Source organism: Chaetodon auriga, chromosome 22, assembly GCF_051107435.1.
Source record: "Chaetodon auriga isolate fChaAug3 chromosome 22, fChaAug3.hap1, whole genome shotgun sequence".
NCBI classification, from domain to species: Eukaryota; Metazoa; Chordata; class Actinopteri; order Chaetodontiformes; family Chaetodontidae; genus Chaetodon; species Chaetodon auriga.
In genome coordinates, this window is record NC_135095.1 from 11,402,890 (window position 1) to 11,427,594 (window position 24,705).

Here is a 24,705-nt window from a genome sequence, read left to right on the forward strand (position 1 = left end):
ATTGGGTACCCGACTACATCTTTGCAAAACATCTCATGCTATCTTTCGCAGATGTGAGGCGTCCACTGAGTCCCAAGGCAAACCGGACGACATCCAAGCCCTGGAGAAGAAGCTGCGGTCTCTCTTCATGGACCTCGGTGGAGGGGTGCCACCCACCCAGGGAGACATCTTAGCTGCTGACGCCGCCTCCGGACCCTCCGTGGCAGGTACCTCGTCCCCAATGGGCCCCTGCTCTACCTCCAGCACATCTGTCACAACACCTGGCTCCAGCCAGGCAGCTAATCCACCCCAGCCACCCTCCAGCCTAGCGCTGGGGTCACCTGCTCCAATCCAGGGCCCTGGAACACCTGTCTCCACCCCTGCACAGATCGGTAGGTAGATGAATGTGTTTACATGTGTCTGAACTTGTGCCAGTTAAATGGTGTTTTAACACTGTTGCTTAATGGCTTTCAGTTTCTACAGTCGTCCCTGCTTCATCCTTTGGGCAGACCACTCCATCCAAAGCCCCCTTATCCAGGATACCGGTGAGTCAGACTAGATGTAGTCAACCCTCTGAACCCACAGCAGTTTCTCCTGTCACATTTTTACTCACTGTTTGCTCGTTTCTCACTGCAATACATATACAAGTCCTGCATGTCTGTGGACACAGCACAATCATGGCTAAAAGGAGAAAGAGTTGCATTTAATTGAGTGGTCAGCTATCAGACCAGTGTTTGCTTTTCGTAGAAACTGCTCCGGTAGTTTTGCCTTTAAAAGTTAAGACGTCACAGATGATTTAATTTTTAGAAATTTTAGGTGTTCCTTGATGTTTCTACTCACTTTCCTCCCAACTCATCCAGCATGTAAGTTTCTTTTAACATTCTTCACAGTGACCACCATCCTTATAACCTCCTCTGCAAATCTTTTCTCTCTCATTTCTCCCACTCTGCCTCCCCCTCATCACCTCTCTGTCTCTGGGATCAGGCCAGTTCTCCTCCTTCAGAACTCCTGCCATCTTTCCCTGGACCTTGTCTAATACAGGTGTTTGTTTTTTTTAGTTTCCAATGCAATTCTGTATTCAAGCTGAGCCTGTAATGCTCCTGATTATAGCTCCATGCTGTATCTGTTGTGTATGAATGATGCTTCTGCTGTGCAAAACACATCACATTCATGGTGCACATTGAATATTTTAACAGCCAGTAAGACCATAAACGCATCCTAAACTGATATATTCAACTCCAAAGAAGTGCCTCTGCTTTCACTTGAAATGAATAACAGATATAGAGGATGACAGACAGTCGCATCAGAGAGAAGCCGGTGAAGAGACCTGGTAGGCTGAGGGCCGGGTACTTCAGGGCAGAGACGACACTGAACTGACGTTAATTTCCAGACTGCTTTGTTGTGGCTGTGAATGCTGCCGTCCAAAAATAGACCTCCCATTGAAGCGCTGAATAGCGAGCTATGACTTGTAGCTCCTTTATGAAAAGTCTGACCTGGCAAGTTGCAGACGTTCACTTTGCATCCTTTATGTAACTGTGATGGGCGAGACGCAGGATTTGATGTAAACTACTCCTTTTTTAAGTGTAGGTTAAATGCTCAGAAGAAAAAAGTTCAAATTTCAGACTGAAATGTCCTCATTTCTGCACTTCCTGTGCAGATTTGACAAAATCATCAATTATATATCTTGTAACTGACTGAGCCAAGAGATGAGGAATTGTTACGTGTTTGCTTGTTCACTCACAGTTGACTGGATCATGAGATAACAATGCCGAGCTTTGTGTGGCTACAAAAGCTCAGTGTCATGGTTGAAATCATCATCTGTTATGCCTCACTCGAGGCCAAAAAATTTCACTTCACTTCACTAATTTTGTCACTCTTTCAATGACAACTTGCTCGGAATCATTCATTTAGACAACAGCAATGAAATGAATCTGCTGAATGTCAGTGTACGTGTGCTTTTGGCTGATCTGTGCGTGTATTGCTAACCAGCTTCAATCTATGTGTGTGTGTGTTTGCTTACTTTTGTGTGCCTCTTGTCTTGGTCCAGTCCCAGCAGCCTCTGGAGGACCTGGATGCTCAGCTGAGGAGAGCACTGAGCCCAGAGACTGTTCCTGTCAGCACACACACACAGGTAAACACACAAGTGTTTGGATGTCATTCTGTTGACTCATACAGTATATACTTCTCTAAGTCAGTGACAGTACTTGATGCTTCTTCTTCTCCTCTGTCTCCACGCTAACCCCAGGCCTCTCACAGTGGCGCACCTTCAGTGGGACAGAGTACGTATATTAATATATCTATTAATCTATGTATGTGTTTCTATATATGTGTCTTTGTTTAATATTTCTAACATCTGTCTTTCAGTTCCCTTTTCTCTGGAGGAAGAAACTGTGTCCCCTTCTGGTCCCGGAATTAAACTGGGAAGATTTCAGGTCAGAGTTCCTTCACACTACAGGCCACACATGAAAACCATGAGTCTGAGATTGGCCTTAAAATAAAACTTCTGACAGGCTCAGATTATTCTAAGTGTCTGACGACATTATGGAAAGGATCCCTACAGAGATACAGTTTTATTAAAGAGTGAGATCCGTTTGGTTTAACCAGAAACAGCTGTTGCATCACACTCGCCAAAGCCACCAGACTCCATTCAAAAAACAGTCATTTTATCATCGTTAAACACACTTCATTCAAAGCTGCTGAACGCTTTAAGAGTAACAGCAAAGCGATGCTGTATTTTTCATCCTCCGCTACTCTTCTCACTGATTAGGTCTCGTTGGCTGCTGAGCCTCCGGTCAAACGCCCGGCCTGCACCGAATCTTCCTCCACCACCTCCTCCTCCTCGTCTTCTTCCTCCTCGTCCTCCTCCAGCCTCTCCAGCCCAGAGAATACACTGCACAAGGAGTCCTTGTCTCCTCTGAGATCAGGAGTAGGTCAAGGAGATGTTGTGGACGGACTCCCGCACAGGACCCTGGGAGGCTCCCACCACCCCTCCCCCTTCACTTCACCCTGTCCCTCTCCTAAGCCCACCACCACCATCGGACGCTTCCAGGTATTTCCCTTCTCCTCTGTTTGCCCCTCCTTCCGTTCACTCATTATTTCACACGATATTTTAATCCTTTCCTTCAGGTTACCACCAACACAGAGGCCCGTGTTGGCAGATTCTCAGTCAGTCGTGCCCAGGAGCAGAGCCTCGAGTCCAGGCAGACCCCTCCTACCGCTGCCCAGGCTGCTAACGGACCCAGTGTTCCCGAGCAGGTTTTGAGTCCGGACCCCGCCCATAAAGCCTCGCTGCCGAGCCTGAACAACAACTCCTTCAATAACTCCTACATCAGCAGTGACAACGACTCTGAATTTGAGGATGAAGACTTCAAACGGGAAGTCAGCCGCCTCCGAGAAAAGCAAGTTATCTCTTCCTCTCCTTTAAAAAAAACTGAAAGGGCTGTTGCCCCATCAACACTATTATTTAGGTTAACTGCTTTGAAGAAAACTGGATTCTGCTCTCGTCTTTCTTCTCCCTCTGTGCTCACAAAAATAGCCGTCTGTGCTCTCCTTCTCTTTTCTCCTCTCCTTTTTCCGCTTTCCTCACCCTCAAGAATGAGGTCGAGAATTCACTTTCCTTCATTTCATCTTTCTCTTCCTTATTTCTCGAAAAAGTGATGTTCAATGCTTCCTCAAAAGCTAGTCCCTCCTCCTCCCTCCTTGCTTCCTCACCCTCATTATCGCTTTCTTTCTGTTGCCTGTCCCTCTTATGCTTCATTCCCTCTTTCTACCACCAGGCATATGCGTGAGATTCAGGCCCTGCACTCCCGCCAGAAGGAGGAAATAGACAGTCTCTTTACCAAGCTGGGAAAGGTAACTCACCTGGATTATTACATCAGTGCAGACACTACAAACATCACATACAGCACGTAGCAAGCAGCCGTTCTTCCCTTGGTCTCGCCTTAGGTTCCCCCAGCCGCAGTGCTCCCTCCAGTTATAACCTTGACCGGCCGAAGGAGACGACCAACCAAAAGCAAATCCTCCAAATCGTCCAGGACCAGCTCCACGCATGGCAGCAAGAGTCCGTTACAACCAGGTGAGCTCTTGTTTAAACATTTATATGAAAGGTCGGTTCAACCAAAGTCCAAAGAAGCATAACTTTTTACTTACCTCTGGTGGTAACTAGCCACACAGTTTGCTTTGATTTGTCCAGGATTTGAGATAACTGAAACCTAAGACTGCACCAGAAGATGCTGAGAAAATGTGTGTTTCTTTGTAATTTGGTTGAACTGACCCTTGAACCCTGCACCTCTCAACGGAAGATATTAAAATATAAATAATACATATAAAACCGTAATCTTGAAGTCCACTACAGCACAGGATGGTCAAAAACCTTCACCCTAACCTTACACCGTCTCTGTGTTTATGCATCCATGTGCACATATATATGTGTGTGTGTGTGTGTGTATGTGTATTTATCTGCTTGGTTACATGTGCATGTGGGTGTACGCTGGAGCAGAGCTTGAACATTTCTGACTGCTTTCCCTGTCTGTCTTTCTCTGTGTGGTTATGTGTGTGGTGGTGTCGGTGTAAATGTTTGGGGGTTTACGGGTGTCTCATCTGTCCGTTATCTTTGTGTGTGTTTGTGTGTGTGTGTGTGTCTCTGGTCTCTGCGGTGTGTCGTATCTGCCCTGTCCTCTCCTGCCTATGCCTTGTGCTATCTCCAGGCAGCACTTTATCCGCCCAGAGCGTCCCCACCATGTACCCCGGCCAGCTGGCTCTGTTAGCCCCAGGAGGATTAGCCGATTCGGGCAGCAGCACTCTGCTCCAGCCGCTCAAACCCTCTCCCTCCAGCAACAACCTGTGTTCGGCCTACACCAGCGAGGGGGCGCTCTCTGTGCCCAGCCTGTGTGCTCCCACCCCAGGTAGGCATGCGACTGCGAATCCCAGTCTGCAGCACAGCTTCCCCACAACATAAGAAATACTGTGCATACACACAAACACGAATGCATGCAGTCGGTTTGTCCTCACTCCCTCACAATGAGACACCTCTCACGTCTTTCTCTGTCTTTCTCTATCCGTGTGGAAACAGTGTGATGGCTAACTGTTACATTCTTCCTGTGTATTCCTTCACCTGTGTCTCCTTCCTCCCCTCTCATCTACCTTTCCTTTCCTCTCGTCTGTCTCTCGTTGTTTTTCTCTGTCTGTCTCTTTGCTGCTCTCATCTTCTCTCCCTTGATCTTCTTCACCTCTCCCTTTCTCTACTCTGCCTCCTGTGCACTCTCCCTTTCTGTTTCCTCGTCTCTTCTCTCCTCCCTTCCCTCCCCTCCTCCCTCTCTTCAGGCTGTGTAAAGTTCAGCTGGGGTTCGGAGCGTTTGGCCTTCAAGCCTGGCGGCAGGAGGACGCGCTTTCTGAGTACGCCCTGCTTGGCTCTTTGTGTGTAACGCTTTATTTCTTTGCTCTTCTCCTTTTACCTGTCATCCTCTCTTACTTTTGTTCTTTATTTTTCTTTTTTTTACTCCTATATCTGTCAAGTCTCGGTCGTCCTGTCTTCCAGTGGGTTTCCTTCTTTGATAGAGGAAGACCCTGTGCTTGTGATATCACCAGTGTCCTGCAGGAAACTGGTGTCTCCAAAAAAAGTCAGGCATTAGTTGAAACATTTATTCAGCTGAGCAGGCAGGCTTATACTTTTACACCTCTCTCCCTGCAGCAGGTGGAGTCGAAGTACTTTCCTCCAAATACCAGCCAGACTAAATTTCTAATTTCCTTAAATCAGGACCTTTTAAGTCGGTTTGCATTTACATTTATTACTTCACCACCGTACAAACGCCCTTATTGGATATGTTGGAGAAAATAACACTTAACAGGTATAGAAGACAAATCAGACGTTAGAGCTTACTGCAGGACACATGAAGTCAGCACAATGAGAAATATAGTCTTCTTAATCCCAGAGTTTCTCAGTCATCTAACTTACTTTCTCATCTTCTTCTTCTCTCTCTGTCTTTCTTTCTTTCTTTCCATCTTTTCTTTCCCCCTTGACAAACAAGTCATTGATTAACTTCAGATTCAATGCCAGCTTTGTGCACTTCTTGGAATAACAGCATTGTTAAAAATAAGATAATAGCGTCGCATTCAAGTGTTAACAGCCATTTTCATCATAACCTGTAAGCTTTGTAGAAGCCATGTGAAGTGCACCAGCCAAAATCACAAATCAGCGGCTGTGATTCTGTGACATAAAACATGCCATGATGTCCCATTACTCTCTAAGTACAGTGCTTAAAAACGATCAGCTGTTAAAAACGCTTAGGCAGGCAGGTCGGAGCATTGCCACTAACAGTGAAAACTAATATCTAGAGATGTTTACAGAAGGGAAGTACCTTAAATGACTGTTGCTTTAAACATGCAGACTGTAAATCGTATAAAAAGTTTAGTGCAAAAGACACTTCGTAGCAGCAGCTATGAATACATCTTCATCGTGCTGTATGTTTACATTTTAGCCCTTTAGCTAATGCTCCATGCCAGCAGGTTAACCACCAATTAAGCTTCAAACCCATGATAACTAGCAGGTGTTAAACATACAGTCCATTTCATCTCTAGGCCTATTAAGTTAGACATCGAGAGTTTGTTTGTCAGTTAAATCCTGGCTGCTTCCATTTCTCACCTTTGCCTCTGTGAAAACAAGCAGACTAACAAAGAAAGACGAGCTGAGACCCGATGACTTGAGATTTCTGCCGTACGGTTTTGAACTTTATCCTTTGTTTTAATTCAACTTGATCAATTGCAGTTCAAATACTGTGCATCAGTCTTTATTTGTACTTTTTGTGATTAAGAAGTCGTTTTTCCTCAAATGATGTTCTAATCATTGTAGCGTTGGTTAAATGTGCTTGATGACGGGATGTTTATGAATGCCTCTGAACCCTCTGCAGCTCAAACCCTTTCTCTCCCTTCCTTACTCCTGTCCCTCACTCCCTCTCCTCAACCCCCACCCCTCTCTCTCACCTGCTCCCCTGTCACTGCACAGCCAGGAGGGGAGAGAGACAGACCTGGGTCTTATTGATCAGAACCGTTTTGATAAAAGCTTGAAAAGAAGACTGTCATCATTTTGCCTCACTTCATTTTATTTTTAGCCGCTGACCAAATCAGAGCTGTGTGCAGCGATTCAGAGGTGTGGAAACAGGGTACTTTGGTAGATATGAATCCTAATTTGGACCCAGTTCTGGTGCGGCCCTGTGAGCTGCAGAGAGGAGTCAGAGCCAGGGGGTTGGTTGCCCAAAAGCATCTTCAAGCTGCAGCACACAGGCAAGACTTTGAGGCAGCGTGCAAGGACTCAGTTTAGTTTACTGTTAAACACACGTATTATCCTCAAGAGCTTTGGTTACAAAATATTTATGTTCCAGTGCTAACTGGTCTGTTACTGTGTCACTGTCAACCAAGTGTGCTTAAAGCTGGTGTCTGCGCTTCCTCAGAATATCTTGGCCTTGTCAGAAGAGAAGCATCTCTCCTCAGTTGTTGAATTAAGATGGCGGCCGTGTGCGCACCCCTGACTCACCTTTACACTGAGATGTTATTGGGCACCTCAACCCCAAACTGTTGTTTATTGACTACTTCAGTTCAGTGATCGTACTCAGATGCATTGTGTTTGGTTGTCGGGTGTTGTGGGTGGGGTTTAACTCTGACTCTCTCCCAATCCTCCAATCGTTGTCTTCCGGCCGCACAGGGAAGATGGTGAAAAAAGTCTGCCCCTGCAACCAGCTCTGTAGTAACTATCTCTCTTTTTGGTCTTTCCTCCCTCCCGCCATCCATCCCCCTCCTCCATCCTCGCACTTCGCTCTCCCACGCTTCCTCCCGCTCTATAATGTCCATTAGATTTCAACTTTGCTCCCTCTGCCAGATTTGAGATCAGTTCAGTTATTTCAGCTCGCCTGACTGACTCACAGAAACCTTTTCAATTTCAACATTTCAAGGATCACCCAGTTTGAGGACTGAAATGACTGAATTGACCTGCCGTCACAGACTCAAACTGACAGTGCATGCACCCGCGAGCTCACAAACACACACACGTTCAGACACACCTGAACAGCTGTTAGCCTCTCCTCCCTTTCCTCCCCTCCCTCGTCATGGCTCGTGGTCTTGACTACATCGCCCAGAATCCCATGCTGCTGCAGTCAGTCATGACTCAGCGTCTCCTCATTCTTATTTTCCTCCATTTTATTTAGCATGACATGACAATTTCTGTCAGACCAACTGTGTGATTAGTTTTTAGCAGCTAATCTCTGCATATTATGTCTTTTCTGGTGCAGTTTCTGATATGAACAGATCATATAAATATCTCAGAGCCAAGCTCTTTGTGTCAGCATGGCTTTGGGATCCCTTTTTCTATAAATGAAATGAAGACTTAGTAATCCCTGATCTTTCACTGGCCTGAATGACATGTTAAAACTGTGCACTGGTGACAAATACACATGCATATTGTCAGTTTATTCCTTAAATTCTGTGTTTAGAGAAGAGCTGAGGTCTTTTTATGATTGATGGGAAGAGAGGCACCAAATGTGAGGAAGTGCAGTCTTGCTACGATCATGGTATCACACCAGAGTTAATGTTACCAGTGTCTACATTTAACAGTAGCACAGCACTTACATGCAGACACCCCGGCCAGTTTGCAGCGTGTGCGCTTTCTGTTTTTTTTCCCTGCAGTGAATTTGCACTGATGAGTTTGATGTTCGGGGCTGGCTGAAAGCAAACCAGCTGTTACAGAGCTTGAGTGCCACCTAATGGTCAGAAAATAAATCAAAACAGGACATCTGTGGTACAGTACACAGGGCAGCTAATCGGCAGCATTGCTTCGTTCGTGTTGGAGCATCTTGTGGGTGAATGGGCATGTCGGCTTCACAGGTTGCCCAGTGTATCACTAACCTGAAGCAATGGGAGTCTAAAGAGAACCTAGATATATGATTTAATGACTGTGATAGATGATAGATTTGATAGTGTTTTGAAATGTTGCTGTAGTGTCAGTTTTCTCATATTCCCCTCTTCCATCGCTATTTCCATCATTAAAACTAAACAGTATAATTCTATGACCATGTTGACCCTAAAACCAGCCCCCATCACCATGTAACAGCCCTTTTAATGGTCAAGACAGGAAGTGCATTCTCATTCCTTCAGATAACATCAGTTATGATGTCATTTGAACAATATCTCACAACCTTCGCTCTTCTCCTCCTCCTCTCTCCCTCCGCAGGGACTAATAGCACCAATGCTGTGAGCGGTTCAGGTGGTCTGGGTCAGAGCCAGGGGGGTTCTCAGTGTCTGCCCCCGAACATGTCGGCCCCCCACCAGAGGAAAGGAACCTTCACCGATGACCTCCATAAGCTGGTGGACAACTGGGCCAGAGACGCCATGAACCTCTCACAGGTTTGCTGCTGTTTTCTGATCCATTGTACTGTCGCAGACGTTGTTTCAACACAGAAAATGTTCCTCCGGGGATGACTCACCGGTTCCAGTGTTTAGTTTCACCAGACAAGAAGACAGAGCGAGCAAAGAGACCAAACTCTAAATGGTAGTTTGTTAAAAGCCAAAGTGGCAGAAGGAGTAAACATACTTCAGCCAAAACTTGCTGGCATTTGGCTGATGATGTGTTTGTCCTGCTTCCATTTGGCACATTGTGTGTGTTTTTGCATCGAGCAGAACATCAGTTAAGACAAGAGGATGGAATATAAGACGATTCCACGAATTTGGATGATCTAATATTCCAGAGTTTAAGGGCAAAGACAGCAAAAGCTTTGTTTTAAGTCAAGCTCTGGGAACATCCAGCTGTAGATAGTGTGCATCGTTCCAGGCTGTTTTTAAGAGACATGGAGCATTTTATTAAAAAGTCCCATTTCTTTGTATTTATTGATCCCTCAGGTCTAGAAAATAACGTCTGTGTAATTGTTTGTGTTTAATAATCTCATTTCAAGACGAGTAAATTAAACTAAGTCTTAAACCTTTTCAGGGGAAGAGGAGTGCCAAACAGCTGCAGCAGGCCCCAGCACAGGGACACAGCTACGAGGTTAGTTTAGGGGTACATGGTTTCACATCATGGCCGGATAAGCTGTTGTGCCCCCGCCTCCCTCTTCACCTCCACAGTGAAGCACAGTGGACACAGCAGACTATCCACAGCAGCTTCATTATAAACCAAGAAGCCCACAAACATCCAGTGATTGTATGCTGGATTAATATCAACCAGATTTATTTTACAACATGCCATGTGAGCACATTATGAGCTAATAATACATATGTGTATACGTTGGCTGTGTTATAACATTATGAATATCCACCTCTGCAGGTCATCCAGTCGGCCAGTCTGGGCAGGAAGTACTCCGCTCCCAGCCAGCTGTGTACCAGCAGCATTGGAGGTTCAGCCCACCTCCCTACAAACCCCACCACCGCTACCTCTATGGCCGTCCGCAAGGGCTCCCTGTGCCACCCCCCTGCCTCCTCCACTCCACCTCAACCCCAGCCTCCCCAGTTCATCCACTACACCCCCACCGCCGCTTACAGCGCACAATGGTCCGGTCCAGCTCACAGCCTGTCGACCCCACACCAGGCCCCGGCGCAGCCCGGGCCTCTCCTGGTCAGCACCTCCCAGCCCCTGGGCCCCTACCCCACCACGGTTGGTGGACAGGGCCAGATTCCCGGGCAGGGGCCTCTCCAGGCTTTCCATCTGACCAACGCTCTGCAGAAGTCAGTCAGCAACCCAGGAGGACCCAACCTGAGGACCACGTAGGGCTGGGAACGAGGGCTGGTTTGAATCACGGCCCGACTGGACTGGACTGGACTGGTGTGGAGCAGAGTGTCGTGCACTCGATCGGCCGGAGAGGATGGAAGAACCGGAGGAGCGTGCAGAGCGAGGAGTTTGAAATGACAGAAGCTGAGACCTGCTCAAGAGGAGGAAAGAAAAAAGGAAACGAGGATTAGAGAAAAAACCAAGAATCAGTTTGCGTGATGCATCTCGCTGTCGCAGACACAAATACAGTCACACCATCTCCCTCTCTGCTGTGTTTGACTGTGTTTGACTTGAGACAGCCAGCCAAATGCTCAAAGATAAAGGAAAAAAGACTCGTGAGTGCAATGTTACAAGGCCAAAGAGGTTCTGACAGGGTGCGGGACTGGTGTAAATCACTGTTTGTGTGTGAGGTGTTGTGTTTTGGCTCGGGTCACACTTGTTCCATTTCATGCTGAATCTAAATTGAGTGATCAAGTCTTTACCAGGCAGGTCACACCATCACCATCGTGAGACAGTGGAGGGGAGATGTTGGATCAGGTTGAGGGGGGAGGAATGTGGTGGCCAGCTACGTCTGAATAGCTTCTAATGCTGCAGTGGCTGAAAATATGTCAGCCTTTTACCTCTCAGACTGAGTGCTGAAGAAGTTCTGAAGCTCTCAGAGAAGATGAAGCAGTGCAGTTATCTAAAATTCAATCCAGAGATGACACTGGCACTCAGTAGAGAGGTAAGTGGTGGATACAGAGGGGAGCACGGCTGGCCATCACATCAAGGTTCTTAGTGTTCAGTGTCAGCATCAAATGATGCACAAGAGGGCCACATCAGTCTGAACTCAAGAGCGTTTCTGCCAGCAGTTTGAATCATTCTGCACCCCACAAGTTCATGCATACAAGGAAACAGCAGATAGGAGCTTTGAGAGCAGAATGGGGAGATGTTCCGGGGTTTGTTTTTCTTCAGTATTCAGAATTTGGACATTTTCTTAACCATCAAAAGCACAAAAAAAATCCAAATCAAACCCACATTGAGGATTTGAACGCCTGGAGCCGAGCTGACCTCGAGGATGCTTTAGAGTAGGCAGAGTCCAGCGCCTGGTCGGGTTTGGACTCGTCAGCTACTCCTCTGTCACGTCCATGTCTTGTTCCTCCCTCGTCTGTTTGTCCACCATTCAACCAGATGGAGGGAGATGGAGGAAGGCGGGTGAAGAGGCAGCAAGAGAGCGTTTGTGTTGAGTAACAAGTCAAACACCTCTTCTGTTTCGTGCTCCTCTGCTCACTTTACTGGCCGTGCGCAACATCGCAGAGGTCCTGAATGAGCACGGCAGATGCTTCTGCGCACCAAACGCCTCTGCGCCGTCACGACTCCACCTCGTCCTCCATCCCTCTGTCCGCCTCTCTGTTGCCATTTGAAGCAATAACAGCAGAAACCTTTTAGAGGGAAAAAAAAAAAAAAAAAAGCCCAAACACGAGTGAACTCAGTGTGAAAAAGTGGCCTTGTTATCAGAATAATATGGAGTCCGTGTACAGTTTGTGTCTGTTTATTTTTTAGAATGTCAGCTATGATGATTCCATTTTGTCGTTTTATTTTGGTTTTGTTTCATTGGGTTTGTTTTGCTTGCTGCCCCCAGCTAGCAATCTGACACACACTTACACCCACAATGCATGAGACATTCATATCAGCACACACACACACACACACACACACACACACACACACACAGTCATGCACAGACTCATGTAAATACACGCACATTGTTGGAGGCGTAGCAGCCGTTTAACAGATTCACAGACTAATTCCTCAGTTCTCATCATTAGGTTGGTTTCAGCATTTGTGTTGAAATGATTGCAATGTACATTGTTATGATTATTGTTGTTAATGATTATTATTCTATTTAAAAAGAAACAAAAACAAGAGCGTGTTCCGTCGATGGACCTGTTGTACGCGCACATCGGTGTACGATGTGGAAACACTGTGATTATTGTTGTTTATTATTAGCAAATGTTGTTGGACAACATTAGTTTTAGGGTGAGATGTCACAAATTACAAAAAACAAACAAAAAAAAAAGCATACAGAGAACGGCTTTGGGGTCCTTTCACTTTCGATTCACTGCTTTCAGCGATTCTCATCCAAATGTGAAAATTGAAAATCCCTCTTTTCAATAATCGTCCTTGCATCCAGTTACTGAGGACGCGATCCCGAACAGATGCCTTACCGACAACTAATCAACTGCAGCTTCAGTTCATCTCCATAACTGATTGAATTGAAAGTCGAAACTGACCTCCGAGCCTGATTATAAAGACAAACTGGGGTGAACGGCAGGATAGTTGATATTTAGATGATAAAGTAATGCTAGCTATTTTTTTCTTAATACAGTACTTATATATCAGACACTTTAAATAGCCCTCCTCTTCCCCTTCCTCCTCTGGTTTTTGTTAGATGAATGTGAATGTATAAACCAATGGTGTCCATTTTAATGTACTTGAAAAAAAAAGTCTGTTTTTTGTTTTTGCCCCCCCCCCCAACCTAGAGCCTCCGGTGAATACTGGAGGTACTTACTAGTGCCTTGCATCCTTCCTGTTGCTTGTTTCGTTGGGGCGTGGAGGACTCGGGGTTAAAGTAAGCACACTTAACAGCATGTGTGGAGAGTTTTCGGGTGTCGCTTTGAAGTCGGTGGTAGTGGTTGGACCTGGTGTTCGTGGAGCAGGCAGTGGATGAATAATTAAAGGAGATGCAGGAGTGATGCTGTTAGCTGCGACGTGTGCGCTGCAGCTAGTTTGTGGTTAATTCTCTTTGATTTCATCTGCAACTGAAAATCCTGACTATTAACCATCCGGCTCGGCTCTTTAGGTGGACTGCGTCGACCGCCAACGTGATGACAGATGAGAGGACGTGACAGTTTATCAGTGCCATTTTTTTCAGGGTTTTAAATGTAGATAATGGGACGAAAGAAAAAAGGGGGCCGTGAGTATTTTTTCATTTTCAAGGAGGGAGATGTTGAAGATTGTATTTGAAGCTTGGACCACTCTGTACTTTGGAGGCACGGGCCCAGGTGCAGGATACAGTCAGCAGCTTTAGTACAGTGGATTAAAGTTAACGTTGACGTATCTCCGGCGTAATGTAGATTTATTATTTTTGCCAAAACGAATGATGATGCTGTGGCCTCTGCGTTAAAAAACACCTGCCCTGGTTTCGAGCACAATTTTATGATTATTCAGTGAATAGTGAGTGCAGACATTTGCCGCAGGGAAACTGTTTGCTATGTGAGGCACTTCTGCTCTGAAATTCACAAAGAATTACAGAGAAATTACCACAAAATAGTGGACACCTGCCGTGACCACCTGCCCAAACAGAATATTCATCACACACTTACTCTACAATTACTTTAAAGCCCCCCGAAAGAGAGTTTAACACTCAGAAATCAGCTCATCTGCTGTATCAGGGCTGCATGGGTGTGGTTTGAATCTGATTTGCTGAGTCCTGATTGGTGCACAGCTGAGCCCTGCCCACTTCAAACCAATGAGAAAATAACCAGAAACAAAGAAATACAGAAAATCTCTCCTTTCCAAACTTTGTCACAAAATTGTGCTTTCATGTAGGGGCCCATCGCTCACCACAAGCTGATTGAGGAAAATAAGTTTTTTCAGGGCCCTTAAATGTCAAAAGCAGCATGCAGATATGCTCCAAATGCGCACAAGTAGCCCGACTGGTGTCGCTCATGGTCGTCCAAATTTTATCCTACCAGGAAAGATGTCGGCTTTAGAATTGAGGCAAAAAATAAAGCGTGCGTAAAGTGTGTCTGAAGCTGCACCGTTGGGGTTTGAATGGGATTTACTCACAGAACAAGCCAAAAATTAAGAAAATATGTGTGAATAAAAGGGCATCAAAGTGCTAGAGGTGGTGATAACGGCAGTGGTGGTGATGATGATGATGATTGTACAGGCAGTGATGATGGAGTTGTGGCGGTTTTGGACTCAAGGCCTTTGACACCCTGTCCTCTTTTCTTTCATCGGTGCAAATGAAACATATCTGGTACAAACTCTGACATTCACTTGTTTTTTTGTTCTTTTGGCTGGGGGGGGGTGGGCGTTCTGGATTCAGATAGAAACATGAAACGGTTACTTTGTAAAGTTTGTACAAAAAAAAAAACATTGCTTTTGCCTGTTTATGGGGGGATATTTTCCATTTCTCATGAATAATAATGCAGCATTTTTACTACTAGGCAAGTTTGGTTGAAGCTGTGAATAATCATTGAGCCACTTTGCTTTAGTTCTGGTTCTGAGGATTCTGTTGACCATGATCTATGGAAAGAAGTCAGACCTTTAATGATGCCACCAACTCAGTGCCATTTTTATTTTATTTTATTTTGTCAGTGGAGTGGAAACATCAGAGGTAAAGAATAAAAAAAAAAAAAAGAGTGTTTTTAGCTGCTTTTACTCACTGGAGCTGGTTTGGTTGCCAGGTGCAGTAACATCCTGGATTTTCACTTTGCAATTGCTCGAGCCTCAAATGATTTCCACAGTAGAAGTCTGTTGTGTCTCATAATGACTATGAAAGGAATGCCTACTGCAATGCAATATTATTTAAAGTTACAGTATGCCGTCTGGCTCTGAGGTTACAGTCGGGTTTGACAGTTACGCCTCCGCTGGAGGACGTTACCTTTAAAAGCTGTAGAGTTAAACATCAGTGGGTGCAATTATTGTGAAGTTTATCAAGGTTGTAGTGGAGGACTCTTACTGTGAAAGGCTGGAGAGTTATCCAGTGCGGGCTCTCTTATTGTGAAGTTTCCTGAAGTGGAAAAGTAGGCTTCTTTTTCCTGGTGACACACATACAGTGTAGCAATAGTTGTTTTTAACGCACTCGCATTACACTTAGTATATGTTCATGACTCGCTATCCTTTTATGCTTTTTACTGTAGAAAAAATGCCTGACAACACACACGCACACACACACACACACACACACACACACACACACACACTTGTTGCTGTTCATGTAGCTTGCTCCTGTGGAATGACGTCGAGTCTCGAGCACAGCAACAGTTTCTTCTGCAGACTGTTACTGGACGTGCTGGTTGTGTTTCTGGTCTCTCTGACGCTCTCATGTTTTATTTTTATTTCTCACTTGTTTTATCAGCTGTTTTAACGTCTCTGATGCAGCACCTAAATTAATTCAGTGGTCTCATTTTTTCCTGTATCGTGTTGGACATTGTACAAAGCGGCTGGATTGAGAAAGAAAAAAAACACGTGGATGAATGAATGAGAGAAAAAACAAAATACATGTAGGGAGTCATCGACAGCCTTCAAAGGTATGTTTTGCACTAAGTATAGAGTGTTCAAGCTTCATATTAAAAAGAACCTTTGCGCTTTGCGCTACAATACAATGAAATTTGTTACTTTATTTGTAAAAACTTAATAAATAAAAGTTGTTTAAATGAATTACAGTGACTGGACTTTAAATCTGTGTGGAGGAAGATGAATGAAGTCATGTCTCTGCTGTTTACGTTGTAACATCCACAATGCATTATCTTTTCAACAGGCTCCGGGGTCACGATGAGACAGGACAGACAGAGAGAAGGACAGACAGATGGACAGACAGGTACACAGTGACATGGACAGACAGTCACAGCTGAAAAAGCACAGTACTGATAAAGTTTCATGATCATGGTTATGTGTATCCGAGATGTTTTAAAGACATTTAGTGTTAAAAACTGAACATCACAGTCTCATACAGGAAGAAGCAATGGAGTTCAGGTTTTGATCTACAAGGTCCTACGAATCAGGATCAGTCGCCACATGTTACGCAGAGCGGGCTTGGTGCGTGAGAATCACCTGAAGCGATAAACCCGTATTTTAAGCAGGACTGCTGATATTGACTCTGAAATGCTTTATTTTTCTTGGACGTCGTAGGCTCTTCTTCTGTCTCACCATTAGGCCTTTTCCCCTTTCCGAAGAAGCTCCCCACAGTGTTTTTTACTCATTTGCTAGCGTGTGTCCTGGGTCAGATCCCGGAACTGATCCCGGCCTGGGTTGTTATCATTATTATTAATAAGATTATTAGTGTGTGTGGGTCCCGGTTTGGACCCGGGTAAGTCCCGGGTCGGATCCAAGGTCGGACCCCGGCAATGTCCCGGGAAAGTTCTGGGTCGATCCTGGTTATTATCATTATTATTATCATTAGTGTGTGTGTCCCGGGTCCCGGTGTTCCGGGTACTGATCCGGCCCTGGTTGTTGATACCATTATTATTATTATTAGTAGTAGTAGTAGTAGTAGTAGTAGTAGTATCATTAGTGTGTGTGTGTGTGTGTGTGTACCGGGTCAGATCCCAAGTCTGGAACCCAGCCCAGGTTGTTATTATTATTATTGTTATTATTATCGTTGATGTCAATAGTGTGTGTGGGGGGTCAGATCTTGGGTCGGCCCCGGGTACTGACCTCCAGAAGAAAAACCACTGATAGACATTTAAAACTCTGCAGCTCGACTATGAACCAGAACCAATAGTGGAGAGCACATTAGTTTTAGCTGCTCTGCACTGACTTCCTGTAACTGGTACTATTATAAGTGTGTGTGTGTGTGTGTGTGTGTGTGTGTGTGTGTGTGTGTGTGTGTGTGTGTGTGTACACAGAGGCACAGGCGAATGCACCTGATTTTCCAAATAAAACTTCTTTCAGTCTCTCTGTGTGGCCCGGTGGTTGGGGAGCGCTGCCCGAAATGACAGACACCGATCCATCACATCACAGTAAGTGTCTTTACTGTTGCAGTACCGGTTCTCTCCACAAGGCTGCAGCACATCATTAAGTGCATCACCTGCAGGATTAACTGTATATGCTGGCCTCCTTCCTGTTATCCGCACCATATTTAACAGCTTCTTGCTTCGAGGCCAATCAGGAAACAACTCGTTGTGAGGTGTGAATCTGTGCTCATTATCTGTCACCATGGATACAATGAAAATAAGGTGCTCAGGCCAGAGAAAAAGAGGCCCGAGGAAGGAAGGGAGGAAGGAAAATGAGACTTACCGGTACATTAAAACAATAAATTTCCATCGTACAGTTTTCCTGCGGTGATATGAATACTGCACTGCAAAAAAGACACTTTGGGGATTGGGATTTTAATCTGCATCAAGCCTTGTCGAGTTGTCTTAATGCTGCTAAATCTTGATTTACTCATCCTGGTTTTTACTGTTACTCATCCCGATAATGGGGAGATATTTAGGATTTAACATGGCATGTAACAGACTTAATGAGTCTGAATATAAAACACGTAATTTTCCTGGTTTTGTCATTTTTTGCAGTGTAGGGCTTGGTTTTCAGCTTACTATGAACCACAGCCGAGGTTTGCAGGTGAACTCACACAAGTGTTTTTATGTAAAGTTTATAGTTGATCTGGTCGTGCTTGAGGAAAAACGAAACGGTTTTCATGATTCTAAATGTGTAAACAACAACAACAACAAAAAAAACACATTTTAGCTTCTTTAAGCTTGTGTTTAAGACAAATGAGTGTATTAAAAAGCTCTTTAAGTGTAAGTACTTCTCCAAGCAGCAAACACAGGATGAGAAAAAAAAATCCCACCCACCACATGCTGCCACATTTCAAGTGTGACTACAACCCATAATAGTATATGATGAGGCTTTTTTTTTTTTTTTTTTTTTTTGCTTTATTCTTGCAGGAAACCACACCAACACTTTGGGTCCTTACTGGCTGAGTGGCAAGTGAGAATTTTGAGAGTCACCCCTGAGTGTGGCCTGAGGACAGCAGTGACCTTGCTTACACCTGAAACAGGTGAATAATTCAATAACAGTCAGTCCAAGCACCGCGGAGCGCTTAATGGAGCGTTGAATTATCATTCTTTAAAAGTTGAAGTTGAGAGCAGAGATTAGTCAATAGGATGTGAATTGAACTAGAAAAGCAGCTCTGTGTGTGTGTGTGTGTGTGTGTGTGTGTGTGTGTGTGTCGCCTTCATCTATTCATCTTGTTGTCGTGACCAATTAGGAGACTTTTTTTTTTCTATGGCAGGATGAAATGAAAGGACACTGACAGAGAAAGGGAGGGAGGGAGGGAGGGAGGGGAGAGACGGTGGTGAAGGAGCGAGAGAAAGATAAGGGGGGGGGGTCTTCAGATGTCGTGTGTGTGTGGGAGAAGGTACAAATGCACAGATTGCAGACAGAACAGCCTGTTCCATGCTTCATTTTCTGTAAATGTTACTAGAATAAGATCATTTTTCTGTATGAATCTATGTATGCATAGAAAACACCTTGACATTTGTAATATTTAGAAAAATATACAGCAACAGTTAGCTGAAGCAAAAAGCCCCTGACAACAAGACTGAGCATCTACAGCCATTGTAGCACCTTTGTTAGGCTGCGCTGAGCCACAGCATGCTAACGTGCTAAGTTTGAACAGCAGCGTTTACTCTGTTCACCATCTGTGTTTAGCATGCTAACATTTTGCTTCATTTGCTAATTAGCACTAGACACAAAGTTCAGCTGATGCTCATGAGAATATCTGGTTTTGCAGGGTCATAAACTGAGCTAGTGGACGATTTGAACGAAGATGATGGCGCTAGATGCAACGTCAGGGGATCTCCATAGTTAGTACAGATCACAAACCACAAACCTCTTGGTGGTGCTGGAGGAAACGTCAGGGCATGTCTCATTTGGGAGCCATGAGCATTTGTACCTTTGAGTATATGTGAAGACATTTCTTTAGAAAAATTTAAACTTTGACCTGCTGGTGGCGGCAAATAAGAAGTCAGGGATCCACTGAAGTCATTAGCATACATCACCTGGGGACCATTTTGTGCCAATCCTTTCAATAGTTCAGATATTTGAGTCAGGACCAAAAAGGCTAACTGACCAACAATGGCATTCACAGAGCTGCAATAAAAATGGCTCCTGAGCACGATGTGAATCTAAGAGCTTTAACTCACTCATCGATGACAAGATTAAAAAGAAAAAACCTATCTGAACCACACGTGAACCACAGAGACCACAGACAATAAGTCAGCCCGAGCATCACTTCACTGTGACTTTTTACATAACCAGGCCAAACTTTGGAAACCCTGCCGGCTCGTCACACGGCACAAAACAGGAAGCGGTCGCCGCTCTTCCATCTTTAACCAGAGTTAAGAGTTTTCAGACTCACTCTCGATGTCAGATGAAAGAGAAAATTACAGACGCAGTCGATGAAACTACTTCCTCCTCAGAGAAGCAAAACAGTGAGACAAGTGCATACTTACAAATCTCAGCTATGGGAACAACAGTTTCTTTGAGACTGAGAGCAAATCTAGTCTTTAAACCAACACGTGACAATTAATTTGACACTGATATATCACTGTGTAACAACATTACGCTAACATGTGATAGTCCAAACGGTCTGCTGTGTGGTTTATGGGTCTAACTTAAGTATCTCCACTGTAAGCTCCATTGTCAGCGAAACAGAAATAGCATCACGCTAAGTAACTGATATTATCACACATGGCACCATTCACTACATTGGTATCATGTGTCTGAACTGCTTATTATTGCAGTGGTAGGGCCAACCGCTGATTTCTTTAATATATATAAACATAGATAAATACCTACTGCATAACTTTTTCAGCTGACTGAGAGTTTCCATATGGGCCTAATGAAGGACTGTGTGTGTGTGTGTGCGCGTGTGCTCATGTGTGTTTACTAAACAGACGTCACCCTTGCATTTCTTGCCCCTGCCAACACACCCTGAGGATTTGGAGGTGTCTGCCTCGGATGGTTTGTGTTGTGGTGGTTTTAAAATGATCACCTGACGACAAAAATCCATATTTTGGAATCGGATTCTTCTCATTAGCACAAACATCATCAGTAAGTTCACAAGTAAGTTCACATAATTGTGTCTCCCCTTGCATTTGCTCTTTCATACATTCGCTGCTCTCCAGTGACATTCAGCTGACCTTGAGGGAAGCATTTCACCTTTAGCTGCAGCTGGACGGTGACCCGTGTGGGCCAGGAGGCCACTGAGGTGGAACCCTAATGATCTGTAAATACGGGTTAGTACTGACTTTGCTCAGTTTCTCAACCAAGCTGATAGCCTGTCTGACAAGACTTTGTTATTTGAAATTAGAATCAGATGGACATTGTGCATATAAGGGACTCGAAATGTTCTTCTAGATAAAGATAAAGTGGATTTTATGGTAAGAATGTGTGGTTAAAATAATGTGAGATCATCCCAGCTTGGTTCCCACATTGATATGAGACACATCGCTATCTTTGTGTCAACATAAAACACAGAAGAGGAAAAACAACCACCTGAATGTTTCCAGTGTGAGATTAATTTAAGGAAACCCCGTCCTTCCCCCATGCAGTAGCGATGATGTTGCAACCCCGCCGTGTTTAGTGTAATCATGTAGCTGTGTAAGCAGAGGCTGCAGGTTGGCGCTGGGCGGGGGGGGGGGCTCCATCCAACTGCTGCTGTTTCTTTTGGCCCGTGAGCCCCTCGTCTGTTCACACAGCCCAGATTAACATGGCACCCAGTTTCTAAAACTACAGACATTGTTATTTTCTCCTCTTTCTTACAGAGGAAACCTTTTTTTACATTTCTTCAACCCATTTGCGATGGCAACGGTAACCAGGAAGAGGAAACTGTCACCGTGTGAAATCATTTGAAAGTAAGTTTTTAGATGGTGAGAGAGGTGTGTGTGTGTGTGTGTGTGTGTGTGTGTAGGACAGGAAATGACAAGCAAAAGCAGGGAAACTTAGAGCAACTCATCCTGATATGAGCCTACAGGTTTCACACTCATAAAGAAAAACATATCTTTATGTAATATGAACGTAGTCACGCACAGGTTTGTGCTCTCTAACGCTGTGCTTTGTGGTATTTGACCCCAGAGCTCCCCTCTTGAAATCAACTTCAAAGTGTGCTGTGAAAGTGCGACTTTCCAGCCATAAAGCATATACGAAAGAGGTTGTGAAAGACAGACAGAAAAGCAGTGTTGCTGCCACTACGCTGCAGAAATAAATGAACATTTTGGGGCTCACCTTTTACCTCGTGGTCCTACCACAAACGTGCAGCTAGAATCAATAAGGCTAATGTTGTACCACAGCTAAAAACTGGTTTCAGCTGCGAACAATCACAGGATAAATTACAGGATAAATGGCAGAGTGATGCCTGATTAAGATGATGGAGTGTTCAGTGGCAGTGCAGGTTAATCCTGTATTTCCTGGTATCAGGATACACATATGCATACAATACACACACTCCCACACTAGTTATAAGCAGGTTTCTCTTCAAGTGATAAAGCTGAGAGTGTGTCGCTAAACAAACACTACAAGAAACACTCACATCACTCATTTACTGCAGGTTTTTGATGGTCGCAGGTGGTAGATCAAACACACACACACACACACACACACACACACACACACACACACACACACACATAACATTAACTTACATTAATTTCCTGGAGACTTACTCTAACCATAACCCCGTCACTAACCCAAGTCTAAACCCTAAATGTAATGATTTATGTGATGGGGACTTGTGTACTGTCCCCATAGGGTAGGCAAGTCCCCACATTGTGACTCTGTTACAGATATAGTTCCCCACAACATGCATCATGTGAGTCAGACACATGCCAGGAGTCTAGAAACTGCTTGGTGTGTTCTGTGCTAGTGTGCATATCTGTACGTGCCAAAATACGGTGTGTGTGTGTGTGTGTGTGTGTATGTTTGTGCACATTAGTAACACTCTGTTTATATGATGTTCAGTGATAAGTGAACTCTGGGGTGAGCTGTATTTTTCCAGGTACGTGTGTGTGTATTACTCATATTATGGGGATGTGACCGTGTACACAGTCCCATTGTAGGGACTAAATGGTAATGGTCATGATTAGGGTAAGTTTCCAGGAAATGAATGTAAGTCTATGTAATGCCCCCAAAAGTGTTGAGAACACAACTGTGTGTGTGTGTGTGTGTGTGTGTGTGTGTGTGTGTGTGTGTAGTTGCTTTATGTTTTATGGTCCTGAGAACTTTTAAGATAGCATCTGGCCTTGACCAGAAGACTTTGCTATTATAAACCTGTTCCTTATTATGGTAGGAGGGACTGTACTCTGTGTGTGTGTGTGTGTGTGTGTGTGTGTGTGTGTGTGTGTGTGTGTGTGTGTGTGTGTGTGTGTGTGTGTGATGCCCTATCAGAGGAATACAGTTGCGTATTTATGAAATCTCTGCAGACAGAGTGCAGTTTGTCTGATCTGACACTCTGTGCTCTGTGGTTAATGTAGTGATCTGTACGTTAGATACTGTGTGCCTTAAATGCAATTTGTTCTCTGAAGTGAAAACACACTCACAGAGATGCACATTAACACACACACACACACACACACACACAGGCCTGTGTGGCTGCTGAGTGGCCCTCTCTTCCGGCAGTAAAAGCACTCTCAGTGTAATGTCCAGTGTTGTGAGTGGGCTGCTGTTGTATTGGTTTGGCTGTGAATTATTTCACTATGAATTAAACATGATGGGAGTCCAATCTGCTGACAACAAAGACTCCCAATGTTTTCAACCTGCTGAGCAAGCTGCCTCAAATCTGCTCTAAAAAGTCACGTTCAGGCAGGAGTTTGAGATGTTCTTTCCTTGGTGTGCTTGTGAAAATGGCAGCCGGTCCATCGATTGGCCTGTCGGTCGGTCCGCCTCTTGTGCGTTCATTGTCCACAGAGGATGAATCCTGCTGACTTTTCCTCTGTGGCCTCCAGCAGGTTGACATTTGTGGTTTTGAATGATTAAAGTGTAACAATTTTGGCGATTCCTTCATTTGACTTAATTATAGTTGTTTTGTTGAGCTTGACAGTAAAGTTCTTAAGTGGTTTCAGTAAAGTTCTATATAGACTATAGACTATATCATTAAAACAGCAGCAGTTTTCTAACATGTTAATGTACTCTGCACGCACAGGCTGCATCCTTCCCTGCCAGCCGAAATCTAAGTATCACTAGTAAGTGGTTACGTATACATCACACATCTGCAAACACTCGCCTCTCATTCAGCTTTCTAAATCTGCAACTGCAAGCAACATAAAACGGAAATAGTCAATTAAAGTTTAAGTACCTCAAAATTGTACAATGCCAATTCCAAAAACAATTAGATGCCATGCAAAACATAAATAATACACAATGTAATAAGTTGTTAATCCTGGCTGACATACACTCATTTGAAAAAGACAACATATTTCATGTTTCCCCTCATCAGCTTCATTGATTTTTGTAAATATCTGTTTATTCTGAATCTGATGCAGCAACATGTTTCAAACAAGTTGGGACAGGAGCAACTAAAGTTTGGGGAAGTTGCTCCAAAAACACCTGTTTGGATCATTCCACAGGTAATCAGGTTCATTGGTAACAGGTGATAAGATCATGATTGGGTATGAAAGCATCCTTGAAAGGTTCAGTTGTTCACAAGTGAGGATGGGGCGAGGTTCATCACTTTGTGAACACATGATTGAATAAAGGAGATAAAGGAGCTCAGGAACACTTTGCAAAACTGTTGTCAGTAAACTGTTCGTTTGTAAATGATTGCATTCTGCTTATGTTTCACAGAGTGTTCTGACCTTTTTGGAGTTGGGGTTGTATCCCAGTGCCTGAATGAATGTACATGTGTTCATGATAGAAGAAAAGCAGTAGAATTATAATATGCAGTAGGCTAACTGATGAATCAGAGCAATGAATAGTTGAATAATGACAGCTTATTTATTCTTTGCTTTGTATCTGTCTGTTCAAGTGTTATATGCAGCCTGTTATCATATACAGTACACACACACACACACACACACACACACACGCACACACACACACACACACTAAACCACAAACACTTTCCATAGGCTACAGCTCTCACCCGCCAACCCCTGCTCACGGAAGGCCTCATGCACGTATTTACGCGCGCGCACGCACACGCACTCTCTCTCTCTCTCTCTCTCAGCCTCACGCTCCTCACTTCCTCTCTCTCTCTCTCTCTCTCTCTCTCT

General features: G+C 44.4%; 1 protein-coding gene across 11 annotated transcripts in view; it reads left to right on the forward strand.

Annotated features, from left to right (window-relative positions):
* Positions 1-16,153, forward strand: part of wnk1b (WNK lysine deficient protein kinase 1b) — an 85,681-nt gene extending 69,528 nt beyond the window's left edge. For 6 of the 11 annotated variants that reach the window (XM_076722244.1, XM_076722241.1, XM_076722248.1 and 3 more), the window contains 16 exons: positions 52-371; positions 454-524; positions 964-1,020; positions 2,027-2,110; positions 2,225-2,258; positions 2,344-2,411; positions 2,747-3,028; positions 3,106-3,377; positions 3,756-3,831; positions 3,925-4,054; positions 4,686-4,883; positions 5,302-5,394; positions 7,676-7,717; positions 9,197-9,369; positions 9,950-10,006; positions 10,283-16,153. In XM_076722244.1, coding sequence (XP_076578359.1) covers positions 52-371; positions 454-524; positions 964-1,020; positions 2,027-2,110; positions 2,225-2,258; positions 2,344-2,411; positions 2,747-3,028; positions 3,106-3,377; positions 3,756-3,831; positions 3,925-4,054; positions 4,686-4,883; positions 5,302-5,394; positions 7,676-7,717; positions 9,197-9,369; positions 9,950-10,006; positions 10,283-10,723 — 2,398 coding nt within the window. In that variant the 3' untranslated portion in view covers positions 10,724-16,153. Of the gene's footprint in view, positions 1-51; positions 372-453; positions 525-963; positions 1,021-2,026; positions 2,111-2,224; positions 2,259-2,343; positions 2,412-2,746; positions 3,029-3,105; positions 3,378-3,755; positions 3,832-3,924; positions 4,055-4,477; positions 4,884-5,301; positions 5,395-7,675; positions 7,718-9,196; positions 9,370-9,949; positions 10,007-10,282 lie in introns of all 11 variants that reach the window. The other 5 variants (XM_076722247.1, XM_076722251.1, XM_076722245.1 and 2 more) reach the window with 4 other exon arrangements.
* Positions 16,154-24,705: the final 8,552 nt, after the last annotated feature.